This window comes from Hemiscyllium ocellatum, chromosome 16, assembly GCF_020745735.1.
Source record: "Hemiscyllium ocellatum isolate sHemOce1 chromosome 16, sHemOce1.pat.X.cur, whole genome shotgun sequence".
Lineage (NCBI taxonomy): Eukaryota > Metazoa > Chordata > Chondrichthyes > Orectolobiformes > Hemiscylliidae > Hemiscyllium > Hemiscyllium ocellatum.
This window is the reverse complement of record NC_083416.1, coordinates 14,891,684-14,906,901: the sequence shown is the minus strand read 5'-3', so window position 1 is coordinate 14,906,901 and position 15,218 is coordinate 14,891,684. Positions and strand designations below refer to the sequence as shown.

Below are 15,218 nucleotides of genomic sequence, written 5' to 3'. Positions count from 1 at the left end.
ATTACTGTATCCAATGCTCATTAATTTTAAAAGTTATACATTTTATACAAATTCTATTTATATATTATTAAACATTACCATATCTATCTTATATATAATATATACATATTTCTTTTAAACCAACTATAATACATCCACAATAACATTTTCTCAACCCGCACCATGTACAATCTGTAAATTAAATGCTTCTAAGACTAACAAAATATGTGATCTTTTCACGAATGACCAAAGGTCACTTAGTCAACGATATAGATGGCACAATTAATCAATCATGCATAACCTTGTTCAAAAGTCTTTGAAATATGGCTGGTGAATTCTTCATTCCAAAGGGCGTTACTTTAAATTGATACAGCCCATTTGGGGTTACAAAAGCAGAAACTTCTTTTGTTCTCTCTAAGGTACTTGCCAGGAATCAGATTGGTTCTAGATTGTCAAAACCATCAGATTTAAACTTAACAGGTTTTCTGTAGTTAAGTGCTTTGTTTAATTTGATAGGCTAAATTTAGAAAGATTTGTCTTGGTAAAATGATCGATACAAAATGTTGGCACTCTCTGTGAATCTGCACTTTAAGCTGCTATTCAGACAACCATTTTAACTCAAAGCACCAAAAAAAATCTTTTAAAGGACCACAACGCATTCTCCCATTTACAATTTTGAACACACCAATTTCACAACAATCTGGTGTTTCTAAGAATTTCACTTTATGTTCTGGTTTCTCAGTTTCTTTCTGGTGCTGTGCGAAACCTCTTCAGTTGTTGCGGCATTGGACCCAAGAGCTTTAGAGGACTAATTAACCAGTGCTTTGTGTCTCCATTTGTAGCAGGGCCTTGTGGCATTACCCTGTCAGCACAGTTTCTTTTTGAAATATATTGAGAGAATATGGAACCAGACAACTGGCTCAGGAGATTTTGATTGTCCTCAATGTTGGCAGAAATTCATCCATAGGCCCAGTCTGCAATGAGACCTCATTCTGTGCAATATAGTGGAAAAATACAATAATTCAGCCATCTTCTGCTAATTCAGCTGATGTTGTGTTTGACTACGTGATGAGAATCCAAACCTAACTGTGAATATGTGTTTGAAATGTGAAATTTCTCTTTGCTTCTTTCATTTAAAACCACATTAATGGAACAAGGCTTTCAGTGGACAGACGCTAATCGAGCCTGTGCATAACCTTAACAGGCAAACAGAGCCCTGACCACAAGGAACTCCTAAACATCTACTGTGAAGGTGATGCTGAGTGTGTGTGTTTTCTGTGTTATGTTAGAGAAACAATAATTCCACAAACTGCAATTAAGGTAAATAAAAAAACTGCAGATGCTGGGAATCGGAAACAAAGACAGAGATTGATGGTCAAACTCAGCAGGTGTGACAGCATCTCTGGAGAGAAAGCAGAGTTAACATTTTGAGTCCAATGACCCTTCTTCAGAACGGATTGTAACTAGGAAAAGGTTGGTAAAAGTGCTGAAGATGATTATGCAATTAAGGTGAGGGACACAATTGCTCATATTAAGTACAGGTGAGTTTCCTGATGATGACCAACATTAGATGGAATTGTTTGGCATCAGTCCTTAGTTAGTTCAGTATTTTCATGCTGCCCTGAAACTGGGTTTATGAGGGGTTTTTTGGCAGTCAGATTTGCTCTCTCACTTCTCTAAATCTGTCTGAGAAAACAGGGTGTATCCATGGGTGCTTGGAGTGATGTAAGTGGGGCCAAGTTGACTGTCCTCACCATACTCAGCTCTTCCTGGGGTGCACACTACAGAGTTCAGTAATACACTGTTTGGGCACCTATGAGAACTGGAACTCAATGTGACCTGTGTAACATTGAAGATTCTGGCCTCTGAGCATCAGAGAGAGGACTATCATTGGTTGAGGACACCTACAAGAGGAGACAGGAACTGGGTGAAAAAGCTGTTCTTCGTTACAAGAGAGAACTGTTGTTGTGGTTCTGTTCACCAAGCTGAGAATTTGCGTTGCAGACGTTTCGTCCCCTGACTAGGTGACATCCTCAGTGCTTGGGAGCCTCCTGTGTAGTGCTTCTGTGATGTTTCCTCCAGCATTTATAGTGGTTTGTCTCTGCCACTTCCGGTTGTCAGTTCCAGCTGTCCTCTGCAGTGGCTGGTATACTGGGTCCAGGTTGATGTGTTTGTTGATAGAATCTGTGGATGAGTGCCATGCCTCTAGGAATTCCCTGACTGTTCTCTGTTTGGCTTGTCCTATAATAGTAGTGTTGTCCCAGTCAAACTCATGTTGCTTGTCATCTGCGTGGGTGGCTACTAAGGATAGTTGGTCATGTCGTTTCGTGGCTAGTTGGTGTTTATGGATGCGAATTGTTAGCTGTCTTCCTGTTTGTCCTATGTAGTATTTTGTACAATCCTTGCGTGGGATTTTGTACACTACGTTGGTTTTGCTCATGCTGGGTATCGGGTCCTTTGTCCTGGTGAGATGTTGCCTGAGAGTGGCTGTTGGTTTGTGTGCTGTTATGAGTCCTAGTAGTTGTAGTAGTCTGGCTGTCAGTTCAGAAATGTTCTTGATGTATGGTAACGTGGCTAGTCCTTTGGGTTGTGGCATGTCCTCATCCTGTTGTCTTTCCCTTAGGCATCTGTTGATGAAATTGCGGGGGTATCCATTTTTGGTGAATACATTAGAACATAGAACATAGAAAAATACAGCACAGTACAGGCCCTTTGGCCCTCGATGTTGCGTCGACCCAAGCCCACCTAACCTACACTAGCCCACTATCCTCCATATGCCTATCCAATGTCCGTTTAAATGCCCTGAAAGAGGGAGAGTCCACCACTGCTACTGACAGGGCATTCCATGAACTTACGACTCGCTGCGTAAAGAATCTACCCCTAACCATCTGTCCTATACCTACCTCCCCTTAATTTAAAGCTACGCCCCTTGTAATAGCTGACATTGTAGAGGTGTTCTTCTTCCTCTTTTTGCAGTTTTGGTGTGCTGCAGGGAACTGTTGCTTGACAAATACCAGTGTAGTTCAGAGTCTGTCTTCCTGAATCTGTGTCAAAATGCAACATACAGTGACTGACAGTGAAAAGCAGGGGTGTGTGTGTGTTTTCTCTACATGCATAAGGCAGGGGACACCTCTTTAATGAGCCACAGAAGGGGATATTTCTGCTTAGGATCCAGACACTGACACTCCTGGGTTTTACAGAACAGGCTGGTGAAGGGGTATGTGGAGCAGTCAGCAATTGGAAAATCGAGAAACACCATGAGTGCAGAGACCCCTGCCAGATTTAATGGCAAGGCCTCAATAGAATTCATTTACTCTGTTTCCTGTCCAGCATTTGGTCAGATTGAGAGGCTGAGCACCACCTAGTGGGGAATCCTACATCCTAAGGCAGGAGCCAGGGAACACCGGAGCTAGTTTCAATCCATCAATGGTCAGAACTCAGTGGAAGGTTAGGGGATAGGGATCGTGGCATGAGAGAAAAAGATCATAGGAAGGGAAAGATGTCAAGTAATGAACCAAACAACCAAGGTCCCAGACACATGGAGAACTGAAGAGCAGGCCCCTGTTGAGTCCAGGCAAAAGTGAGGACTACAGATGTTGGAGGTTAGAGTCAAGAGTGTGGTGCTGGAAAATCACAGCAGGTCATGCAGCATCAAAGGAGCAGGAAAAATCGACATTTCGGGCAAAAGCCCTTCATCAGGAATGTTGAGTTCAATATAGAAAATGAGCCTCTAGACCTGGCCATTACAAGTTGGTCGTGATGTCGCAAGAAGCAACAGAACATCTGGCAAAGTTACCAGATAACTTGTGCAGACTGGACTGAAAAGCAGACAAGTCTGCCCACATTCTGCTTAATATGATGGCCCCATTTAGCAAGTGAATGGCTGTTTCCTGCATCAGCTAACAATAACCATGAACAGCCAAGTGCAATAGAACAGTCAGTAACTGCTGGATATGCATTCAGATCTTAACTGCATCCCTTGTGTCATGGATACTTTCATTTAGTGGCTCACCACGATGCTCATCAGGGACTTTGACCTCACTCCAGTGTCACCATCCCCTCAGGACTAAGAGAGGTGCCAATGCACAACAGCTGAATACTTCTGGTCTGTAAGCTTTTCATGTGCATTTCGGGAAAAGAGTAAAAAGGAAGCAAATAGGGCCCCTTAACGATCAACGAGGCTGTCTGTGTGTGGAACCACAGGAGATGGTCAAGATACTAAATTAACATTTCACCTCAGCACTTACTGTGGAGAAAGACATCGAAGCTGGGGAAATTGTGGAAATAAGTAGTGATGTCTTGGAAAGAGTCCACATTACAGAAGAAGTGGTGCTGGAGTTCTTAAGATCATAAAAGTAGATAAATCCCTGGACCTGATCAGCTGTATCCTAGAGAAGAGACTGTGGGGCTCCTTTGCAGAGATATTTATATCTTTGACAGCCACAGGCAAAGAGACAGAACACTGGAAAGTGGGTAATGTTGTACCATTGTTCTAGAAAGGCTGCAAGGAAATGTCAGGGAACTGTAGACCGCTGAATCTGATGTCAGTGGTGGGTAAGTTGTTGGAGAAGATTCTGAGTTAAGATTTACATGCATTTTCGAAAGGCAATGACCAGTTAAGGTTAGCTTTGTGCGTGGGAAATTGTTTCTCACAAATTTGATTGAGTTTTCCAAAGAGGAGGTAACCAAGACGATAGATGGAGGTAGAGCGGTAGGTGTTGTCTATATGGACTTTAGCAAGGCCTTCAACAAGGGCCTGCATGGTTAGTAAAGTTAGATCACATGGGATCCAGGGAGGAAAAAGCCAAATTGGATACAAAATTGGCTCAACTGTAGAAGTCACAGGGTGATGTTAGAGGATTGTTATTTGGACTGGAGGCCTGTGACCAGCAGTATGCCACAAGGATTAATTCTGGGTACACTGTTATTCATTTATATTAACGGTTTGGATGAGAATATAAGAGATTTGGTTAGTAAGTTTGCAGATGACACTAAAAGTAGTGGTGTAGTGGACGGAGAACGTGGTTATCTAGGAGTACAATTAGATCTTGATCAATGGATCAAGAGTGGCATATAGACTTTAAATTAGTTAAATACATAGTAATGCATTTTGGTAAGAGAAACCAGGGCAGCACATACATGGTTAATGGCAGGGCCATAGGGCATGTTGTTGAACAGAGGGATCTAGGACTCCAGGTTCATAGTTCCTTGATAAGGCAGACAACGTGGTGAAGACAGCATTTGGGACACTTGCCTTCATTGGTCAGAGCATTGAGTATAGAAGTTACAACATCATGTTGTGGTTGTACAAGACAATGATGAGACCACTTTTAGAAATCTGGTCAGCATGGACAAGTTGGATCAAAATGCCTGTTTCCATGCTGTATACCACTATGATTATGGTTTGTCTGAATTTGTAGTGCATGACTTTTACTAATCTCTTCACAGCAGGTCTTGACAAAATGTTTGAAATGGTTTGAGAAATATGGAAACAGATCTGAAAAGTTTAGTAAATATATTACTGAGTGACAAAGATTGAACTTGAAACGGATGTTGTGATTCAGATTAAATAGATAATTATAAACTCTGTGTTTGCTGTTGCTGTTGCTGAATCTGTCCTTCTCAGGGAGGGTGGTCAGCCGCTGGTCAGCAATATATTTTTTCCACCAGCTCCACATCCTCACATATGGCACACAGCTCCTATTCATAAATGCGGGGACTGTTTGGGAATCCTTGTAGGAACTGCCTACCATTATCAGGAACAAATCAACTTTTGGAATGTGGTCACCTCTTGGGGCCTGCAGAAGCTCAAATGCACAGACTGGAAACATTAACTCTGTTCCGCTGTCTATGCAGATGCTGCCAGACTGGCTGCGTTTCTCTGGCATTCTCAGTGTTTGGTTATTTTCTGACACTTGCTGTGAGGTTTACCCAAAGTTAGAATGAAAAGAGAGAAGGGGAGGACTGAACTGATCCAAGAATGCAGGTGGATAGTGACATCGAGATACCAGGCAACAGTCCCAGAATATTGTTACTGTCCCAGCTAATTCCACCCCAAAAGCCAGTCCCCATTCCAAACTCTCTCTACACCTCCCTGAAATTATCACAGTTTGAGCATAGGATCGTGTCTGGGCAGGTTTTACCAGACAGAATATGGGAAGAGTCAGGAATTTAACTTCATAGCATATAAGCAAATTGGGGGGCACGGCGGCAGTCATTGCAGAGCAAAGGGTCCTGTACCTGTATATAAGTATGTGCAATATACGAAAACAAGGTAAATTAGCTTGTAATACAGATTGAAATCGGTGGCATCACTGAGATATGGCTGCTATGTATCAGGACTGGGGATGAAATATTCAAGGAAAAGGCAACCTACTGAAAGGACTGAGAGGGGACAAGGTAGTCTTTTAGTAAAAAAAATTAAATCAATTGCAAGAAGTGATATGGGGCTAGAAGGCTTAGAGTGTGTGGGTAGAGTTTAGGAACTGCAAAGGAAACAAAGTTGGGATGTGGGGATGAAAATAAATCAGGAAATAGAAATGGCATGTAAGAAAGGCACTCCTACTATAATCATGGCGGTCTTCAAAATACAGTATACTGGGAAAATCAAGTTGGTAGCAGACCTCAAGAAAAGGAATTAGTGGAATGTCACTAAGATTTTTTTTGGAGCAGCTTGTGGTAGAGTTCATTAGGAAACAGGTAATTCTAGATTTGGTAACGTGTAAATGAGGCAGACTTGATTAGGTAGCTTAAAGTGAAGGAATCCTGAGGAGATAGCATTGATAATAGAATATATAATCTGCAGTTGAGAGGAAGAAGCTGGAATCAGATGTCATGGTATTACAATTGAGTAAAGGTAACTATGAAGACATGAGGGAGGAGCTGGCCAGAGTTGATAGGAAGGGGAACCGTGCAGGAAAGACAGTGGAGTAGCAATGGCAGGGGTTTCTGGGATTAATTCAGGAAGCACAACAGAAATTTATAAGGAAGAGAAGATGCAGCAACTATTGCTGCCAAGACAGGTCAGGGATAGCAGACTAGCAAGCGAAAAAGCATACAATGTGATAAAGATTGTTGGGAAGCCTTTGCTTCCAGAGGATAACTAAAAAAGCAATAATTGATAGAGTTGAAATATGAGAGTAAACTAGCTAGTAGTATAAGATTGCAAGGGTGTTTTTAGACATCTAAAAGGATAGAGAGGAAAGCATGTATATTGAAGCACTAGAAAATGAGGATGGAGAAATAATGGGGAACAAAGAAATAGCTAAGGAAATAAATAGATACTTTGTATCAGTTTCAGATGAAGATATCAACAGCATAACAAAACTTCAAGAGTCAGGTGCAGAGGTGAGAGTAGTGGCCATCATTGAGAAGGTGCAGGGGAAGCTGAAAGATCTAAAGATTGATAAATCACCCAGGCCAGATGGACTACATCCCAAAACTGTGAAAGAGATAGCTGAGGAGATTGAAGCACAATTGGAGGAGTCAGGGAGGGTGCTAAAGAACTGGAAAATGTACCATCCCTGTTTCTAGGGACTTGACAGTCCTAGTTCAGGATTCTCTTAAGGTTAACATGTAGGTTCATCTAGCAGTTATGAAGGTAAATGTATTTGTCAGTGCATGCAAAATAGGACGGAGTCAGCACAACAACTTCATGCCGAATAAATGAGGGTATAACAAGCAAGTTAGACAACGGAAAGCCAGGGATGTGAATCATTTAGAATCCCTACAATGTGGAAACAGGCCCTTCAGCCCAACACGTCCACACCGGCCCTCTGAAGAGTAACTCATTCCCCTATCCTATCATCACCCCTGACTAATGCCCCTTAACCTACACATCCCTGAACACTATGGGTGACTTTAGCATGGCTAGTTTACCTAACCTGCACATCTCTGGATTGTGGGAGGAAACCCAAGCAGACACAGGGAGAATGTGCAAACTCCACACAGACAGTCACCTGAGGCCGGATTTGAAGCCCGGTCCCTGGTGCTGTGAGACTGTAGGGCTAACCACTGAGCCACCTTTAACACTGCTGCCTCACAGCGCCAGGGACAAGGGTTTAATTCCTACTTCAGGCAACTGTCTGTGTGAAGTTTGCACATTCTCCCCAGGTCTGCATGGGTTTTCTCCAGGTGTTCGGGTTTCCTCCCACAATCCAAAGATGTACAGGCTAGGCGAGTTGGCCATACTAAATTGCCCATAGTGTTCAGGAATGTGTAGGTTAGGTGCATTAGTCAGAGGTAAATGTTGAGTAGTGGGAGAATGGGACTGGGTGGGTTACTCTTCAGAGGGTCAGTGTGGACTTTTTGGGCCGAAGGGCCAATTTCCACACTGTAGGGATTCTAGGATTTGGATTTACAGAAAGCCTTGACAAGGTGCCGCACAGGAGATTGAAAAATAAAATAAGAGCCCATGGTATTACTGGTATAGATAGAGGATTATCTGACTGACTAATGAGTAGGAGAGACTAGAACACACAGGTACAGCCTCAGCATGAAGGGATGACCATTTTGAACACAGTTGAGGAGGAATTTCTTCTGCCGGAGGGTGGCTAATCTGTGAATTCATTACCACAGAGGGCTGTGGAGGCCAAGTGAAACAGAGCTAGAAAGGTTCTTGATTAGTAAGGAGATCAAGGTTACAGGGAAAGGGCAGGAGAATGGGGTTGAGGAACATATCAGCTATGATCAAATAGCGGAGCAGACTCAATAATCCAAATGGCCTAATATTGCTCCTAGGTCTTAGGGCTATAAATAACCCATAGACCATTTGCCCCTTTATATCAAGACAGCGTTTGTTGACACTGAAACAAATGGGCTGTATGGTCATGCAGAAGCATGCCTGCACACATGGAAACTTAACAATAATGCTGCCACTTCCTTTGTCCAAAGTATTCATGTGTAACATGAATCGTTGTGGTCCTAACATGGACCCCTGCAGAACTCCACTAGTCACCAGCTGGTATTCTGAGAAAGATTCCATTATCCCTACTCCAGTAACCAGACGCTCTCCAGCGCTGCATCATTTACAAAAACGTAGGCAAATGCACAGAACAGCCATGACATTGGAACAAGGTCCATGGCAGAAAAGACTTCCAGGATTGACTGAGGGATGATTGGAGGGGGCTGTGGGAGAAGACTGGACAGAGCACATTAGACCAGGAGGAAGGGGGGGAAATCATAGAGGCTTCTCTTGTTCTCTATCCTTCCCCCCAAAAAAAACCTCCTCAGTTTTCTCTCTCTCCCCCACTCCTCTGGTTCCTTCCAGGATCTTGGTTACAATTTCCCCAACCAGCTATCCATGTCTCTACTTCTCTGCCTTCCTCCTCCCCATCCCATATTTTCATACCTCTTCCTGATCACTCCCCTCACCCTTCCTGGATTCTGACCTCTACCTCCCTTAAGCCTTGGCATCGCCCCTCCCCAAAACTGTGGTTAAAAGTGGCACATAGCAGAGATGCACTGGTGTCAGTAAACTCAGTCTATTTAGATTAGAAGAATTTCTCTGATGACATATCTGCTGAGCTCACGCCAGTCAATCGCACAAATGCTTAGTTTTGGGTCAGTAGGATTAAAATTTCCATACCACATGGCAAGAGAACATTTAATTAAATAATTCAACCGTCTGTTTAATTTTAATAAGCCTTAATAATGCTATAAAGGTCCCAGACATTTTAAGGGTTTGGAATTTCTCTTCATGCGCCTGGCCACTTAAGACAATAACATTTATTTCAATTATAACAAACTCTTAAATGATTTATAATTTTAGTCAAAAATTAAGCAGTATACTTTCAGCAGATATGTAAACTGCTAGGCTAAAAACATAATATCAAAATTGATAGAATATAACTTAATGTCATTTCTTTGTGGGCAGCACGTTGGCACAGTGGTTAGCACTGCTGACTCACAGTTCAATTCCCGCCTCAGGCGACTGACTGTATGGAGTTTGCACATTCTCCCTGTATCTGCGTGGGTTTCCTCCGGGTGCTCCGGTTTCCTCCCACAGTCCAAAGATGTGCAGGTTAAGTGAACTGGCCATGCTAAATTGCCCGTAGTGTTAGGTGAAGGGGTAAATGTAGGGGAATGGTTCTGGGTGGGTTGCGCTTCGGCGGGTCGGTGTGGACTTGTTGGGTTGAAGGGCTTGTTTCCACACTAAGTAATCTAATCTTACTATTTCAGATTGCCGGTATGAATATATTAGAATCAGCAGTTAAAGAAAAGTTTTACTGTAAAGCTCTGAGCAGTGGGAAAAAGATATCTTCTGAGGGTTTCTTACACTTCTGAAATGTTCAGTGAAAACTTATTGTTATAGGATTCTGACCCGCTTTGTAAATGTAGCGGTTAACCTTCCCACTTTCATGTGATGCTGTATTATTCCTTACTTATTCAATGAAGATCCCTTTATGAAGTTGAGTTTTTCTTTGTCAGATTTATTTTGATGCTTGATAAGTATTGTATAGGATTTATTTTATTCTTTTCAATTTTAAGATAATCCTTTATTAGAAGGATATCAGTAAAAGGAAGTGTAATTTCTCTCTTCAGCTTAGTCCATATTTCTGCATATTTCTACCTGATTTTGACAACAGCGTTGTTTGTTCCTGCGTCTAATGACGTCCATGTTATAAGGATTTTTTTTGTACTTTTAGATGGTGTGTTTCAGCCTTGCCTTTCTCTAGGTCATCTTTTGTATGACTTTTTGTTATTACCTCAGGTGCCCAAGAGTGTGTGAATGAGTGCAAGCGAGAGAGAGAGAGAGAGCGAGAGCGAGCGCGAGAGGAGATAGTATGTATATGTGAGCCAGAATGACAGTGTGCATGTACAGTATATATTATATGTGTCTGTATGTCAGAGAGAGATAGATGTGTGTGAGAATTAGAGGGAGGGAGTGACTGTGTGTGAGGGAGTGAGTGTGTATATTTGAGAAAGATGAAATGTATGCATGAGGAAGAAGAAAACATATTTGAGAGAATAAAAAGTGAGAGAAAGACTGTATATGTGAACCCTAAGACTGAGTTACCCAGACACACACCTATTCTTCCTCCTCACCAAAATCATTTCCACGAAGCAAGCTTGGAAAAAGAGGAAAAAACAGATTTGAAAGCACCCCACGTTAGCCCATACTTTTAGGTGGATTCTGCCAAGGCCAGCTCAAAGTATGTACCACCAGAAGCTAAAGTAAAGTCAGCATTAGTTAAGCCAAACTCTGCTGTGATTCGTTTTCCTAGTGATCAGAACTTGAAACTTAATCTCTCTCTCTCTCTCTCTCAGACACCACTTCTTAACCACGATGGAAATTAAGGTTTCAGTAGTTAGCTCAGCTGCCAGAAACTGTTAAAACTGTATTTTTTAATTGATTACTCATTTCTTTATCAATGTAATGGTTTGAAATTTTTGTTTTTAAATTCATGCTTACTCTTCCCTCCCTTGTCTCTCTGGAATTTGCTCTTTAGTGAGAGCAAAAGTGCAACATGGTTCTCAAGCTTGTTTTAAACATTTCACAGGAATTAAGAATAAAATTTAAAATATTATCAATAATCACACAATGACTACTAATATTGACTAATTACATGATAACTATAATGAATAATTAATTGAACAATCTCTGTTAATTAGTAATTCCATTTGTACAATTGTCATTATTACTGATAATTAAGCTTACTGAGACACTGTCAGCAAAAATCAAAAACATTTTTGGATTACAGGTCGATCCAGTGGATCAGTTGTCCAGCCTTGTCAAATTCTGAAATATTCTAACAGCCCTTTTTAATATCTTTCACTCTCACGGAGGATCCATATTGCAAAGTGTGGCCTGTACAAAACACTCAACCTCACCCAAAGGACTCCCATCATCAGTCTTTCAAGGACATCCCTAAAACATGGATTGCCTTCCTGCAATGGAGTCAACACCAAGCACCCAGTAGCAACACCAGAAGTGACCCAACTGAAATACTATCAGAAACCCCAAGACAAACTAGAAGTGAAATATTCTGGCCTGTATATCAAATGAGAAGTAACATCATCCAGGAAGTGATATTACCAAGTCTCTGATGTCAGAATTAATTTAACAAGTTTAGGGTTTTATCCTCACAATAAAATGCAGCAAATACTGTTTCAGTGAATGTAGTATGAAATGTATATAAATGTTTCAGTGAGTCAATAACCAGCCTCACAGTCCAACTGGACTTGAATTCTAGTGTTACAGGGAGTCAGAGGGAGGTCAGTAAACTTGTAATTGTGTTGAGTTGTGAGATAATTAAAACCACAATACACACAACAGGACTTACTGCTATTCTCAAGAAATGAATTTCTAGTTTGTCTCTCCACACTCCCACACACAATTCCTATTCTCCAGTAATCCCCATCAGTCTCAACATTCCCAAGAATGGGATCCTGAGGAGAAATCCTGGGAGCATAAGACTTGGGGACAGTCCTTAAGTTTCTTTAGGTGATGTGGGTAGGGCTGTTGCTGTCCAGTCTATGTTACTGATCTCAGATCATCAGATAGAACCAAGTTGCAGTTTGCTGTCTTTGGGTCCTCGCTCAATAAGCATTTTCCTAAAGAGGAAAGAAGAGATTTATCAGTCAGAATTATTCTGCTCAGGTTAATGAAGGGTTGAAGCATCATTTTCCCACACACTGTCAGGCCCTATATTACCTGTTAAATTGATATCTTTGAATGTTAAACAAATGGCCTTCAGTCAGAATCCTTGTTAAAGAGTATATTAGTCACAGTGGTGTAGTGTTACTAAAATAACGTTTAAAATACACGGCGTCATTAAAAAATACAGTACAATCTATTATAAAATGTGGAACGGAATTACTCACCTACAATACAGTTTTATTTTTCCGATTTAAGATTAGTGTTGGTCTTATAGAATGGCTAAGGTACACTTAATGGAAGCAACAAATATTCATAAACAGGAGTCTGTCCTCTGCAGACAGGATGAAACATGACCCCGCTATGCGCTTTAAACAGGGATTGGGGAGACGATTCCCCGTTACATTTTCCAGTCTTTCAGTCTGCATGCTTTCCTCATGCAGTGAAAGTTGCTGCCTTTGCAATCGGATCTTCTTGCAATGGGCACTTTACAAAGAGCTTTGACGGGATGCTCATTGTCCATCGATGCACAGGCCTGGGTCCTGCCCACAGAATGGGACCAGCACAGTCAGCTGTGAACCTGCTGGTGTTTCACCAGGTAGGACGATCGACTGAAGCCCTTCCCACACAGAGTGCAAGTGAAGGGCCTCTCCCCGGTGTGGACCCGCCGGTGGCTCAGTAAGTTGGAGGCCTGGGCGAAAGCTTTCCCGCACAGGGAGCAGATGAAGGGATTCTCCCCGGTGTGGACCCTCCGGTGGCTCAGTAAGTTAGAGGCCTGGGCGAAGGCCTTGCCGCACACGGGGCAAGCGAAGGGTCTCTCCCCGGTGTGAACCCGCCGGTGGGCCAGCAGGTCCGAAGATTGGTTGAAGGCTTTACCGCACTCGGAGCAGGCGAAGGGCCTCCGGCCGGTGTGCAGTCGCTGGTGTCTCTGCAGGGTGGAGGACAGGGTGAAGGCCTTGCCGCACTCAGGGCAGGCGAAGGGCCTCTCTCCGCTGTGGACACGGCCGTGCGCCAGGAGGCTGGCCGACTCGGCGAAGCGCTTCCCGCACTCGGGACAGGCGAAAGGCCTCTCTCCGCTGTGGACCCGCCGGTGCCTCTGCAGGTTCGAGGCCTGAGTGAAGCCCTTCCCGCACAGGGGGCAGGTGAACGGGTTCTCCCCGGTGTGGACCCGCTGGTGGGTCTGCAGGTTGGAACCGTGCGTGAATCGCTCCCCACACACCGGGCAGGCGAAGGGCCTCTCCCCGGTGTGCACCCGCCGGTGGGCCAGCAGGTCCGACGACTGGTTGAAGGCCTTTCCGCACTCGGAGCAGGCGAAGGGCCTCTCGCCGGTGTGGCTGCGCCGGTGTCTCTGCAGGGTGGAGGACAGGGCGAAGCGCTTGCCGCACTCGGGGCAGGCGAACGGCCTCTCCCCCGTGTGGCTGCGCCGGTGCGTTTCCAGCGCCGAGGGGTAGGTGAACCTCTTCCCGCAGTCCCCGCACTGACACAGCCTCTCCCCGCCTCGGGCACAGGCGGGAGCCTCCAGGCTGGACGGTCGGTCCAATCCGTGTCCGCACACCAAGGGCTTCTCCGCGCTGCTCTCCCCCTCCATGGGTCTTCGGCCGAGCGGTTCGGCCTGGGGGGGAAACGTGCGGCCTGACCTCCTCTTCCCCGCTGCAAAGCTGCTCCCCCGGGTCTGGAACTGATCGCTCTCCATCCAGCAGAGGTTGCTCAAGACAAACAAACAGCCACTGGATGGAGGCTGCCCCTTGAGTGTGAGTTTACATTGGGAGCTTAAAGAAACAGCACGCAGCAGCCAGAGCCTAACGATGTTAAATAGAAAGACGCAGCTGTAAATAGATATCTCATTACTTGTTCATCAGTGATATTCGAGGAAAGCAGAGTTAAGTGAGTTGATGTTAATCCGAGATTTACTGTACACTCAATACAAACACCGCAGTGAGACACAGTCTCAAGTTGGTGTAATCACACAAACCCCTGATCCGTTCTCCCAGACAGAATGAAGAGATTTCACCAGCCCACAGTCCCAGCTGTAATGGAAAATAATACAGGCAGGAAGCTGGAAGAAGGCGGCAGGCCAGGCAGTATCCGGAGGTGGACAAGTAGACGTTTCAGCACTGGAGGCTGAAATGGAAACATACTGTTGACGGGACTGTATCGTGGGCATTATCCCTACTGTTACTGTCCTATCTGAATACAGCTTGATTAGAACCTCCATCATTAAGGGTTTTGTTAAGAGATGAGTCTGTTTTTACTACTGAGAAATCGACTCCTTGTTTTGGCCTCTCAGTGCTGAATCTAAAAGGTGATAAATTGCCAAATGAAAATGGCTGTTGTTCCTGACTGAGCTTCAGTCAAACAATGACAGACCTGAGGATATAGAAGCTAGAGTGGGACAGGGATTCAGAATTGTAACAAGACAAGCTTGGGGTCTGACCTGTCGAGTGAATACAATCCCACTAAAGCAACAAACCAATCGTGCATTTGTTCTCCCCATTATAGACCAGAGAACAAGCAGGGCAGCGGTAGACGTCCGGTACGTGGCCACCGCCATCTGACGCCTTAAAACAGCGGTGCTCGGACCCGACGTAGTGCACCAGTTGAAGGACACTCAGGTGTGTGATGGGATCCCGTCCGCGCTCAC

The 15,218-nt window shown here is 43.9% G+C and overlaps 1 protein-coding gene across 2 annotated transcripts; it reads right to left on the bottom strand.

The window, feature by feature from the left end:
- Positions 1-246: 246 nt before the first annotated feature.
- Positions 247-14,590, bottom strand: LOC132823344 (zinc finger protein 239-like). 2 transcript variants are annotated; one of them, XM_060837061.1, is made up of 3 exons: positions 12,805-14,590; positions 12,264-12,534; positions 247-2,606 (listed from the first exon to the last, which is right to left on the bottom strand). In XM_060837061.1, exon 1 carries the CDS (start codon positions 14,268-14,270, stop codon positions 13,146-13,148), a length of 1,125 nt encoding a protein of 374 aa, XP_060693044.1. In that variant the 5' UTR covers positions 14,271-14,590; the 3' UTR covers positions 247-2,606; positions 12,264-12,534; positions 12,805-13,145. The 2 variants fall into 2 exon arrangements, with proteins under 2 accessions (XP_060693044.1, XP_060693043.1); XM_060837060.1 differs by lacking the exon at positions 247-2,606 and having other exon boundaries at positions 9,652-12,534.
- Between the last annotated feature and the right edge of the window lie 628 nt (positions 14,591-15,218).

Coding starts and splice junctions, on each gene's coding strand:
- LOC132823344 (XM_060837061.1), bottom strand. CDS start 14,270: ATGGAGAGCGATCAGTTCCAGACCCGGGGGAGCAGCTTTGCAGCGGGG.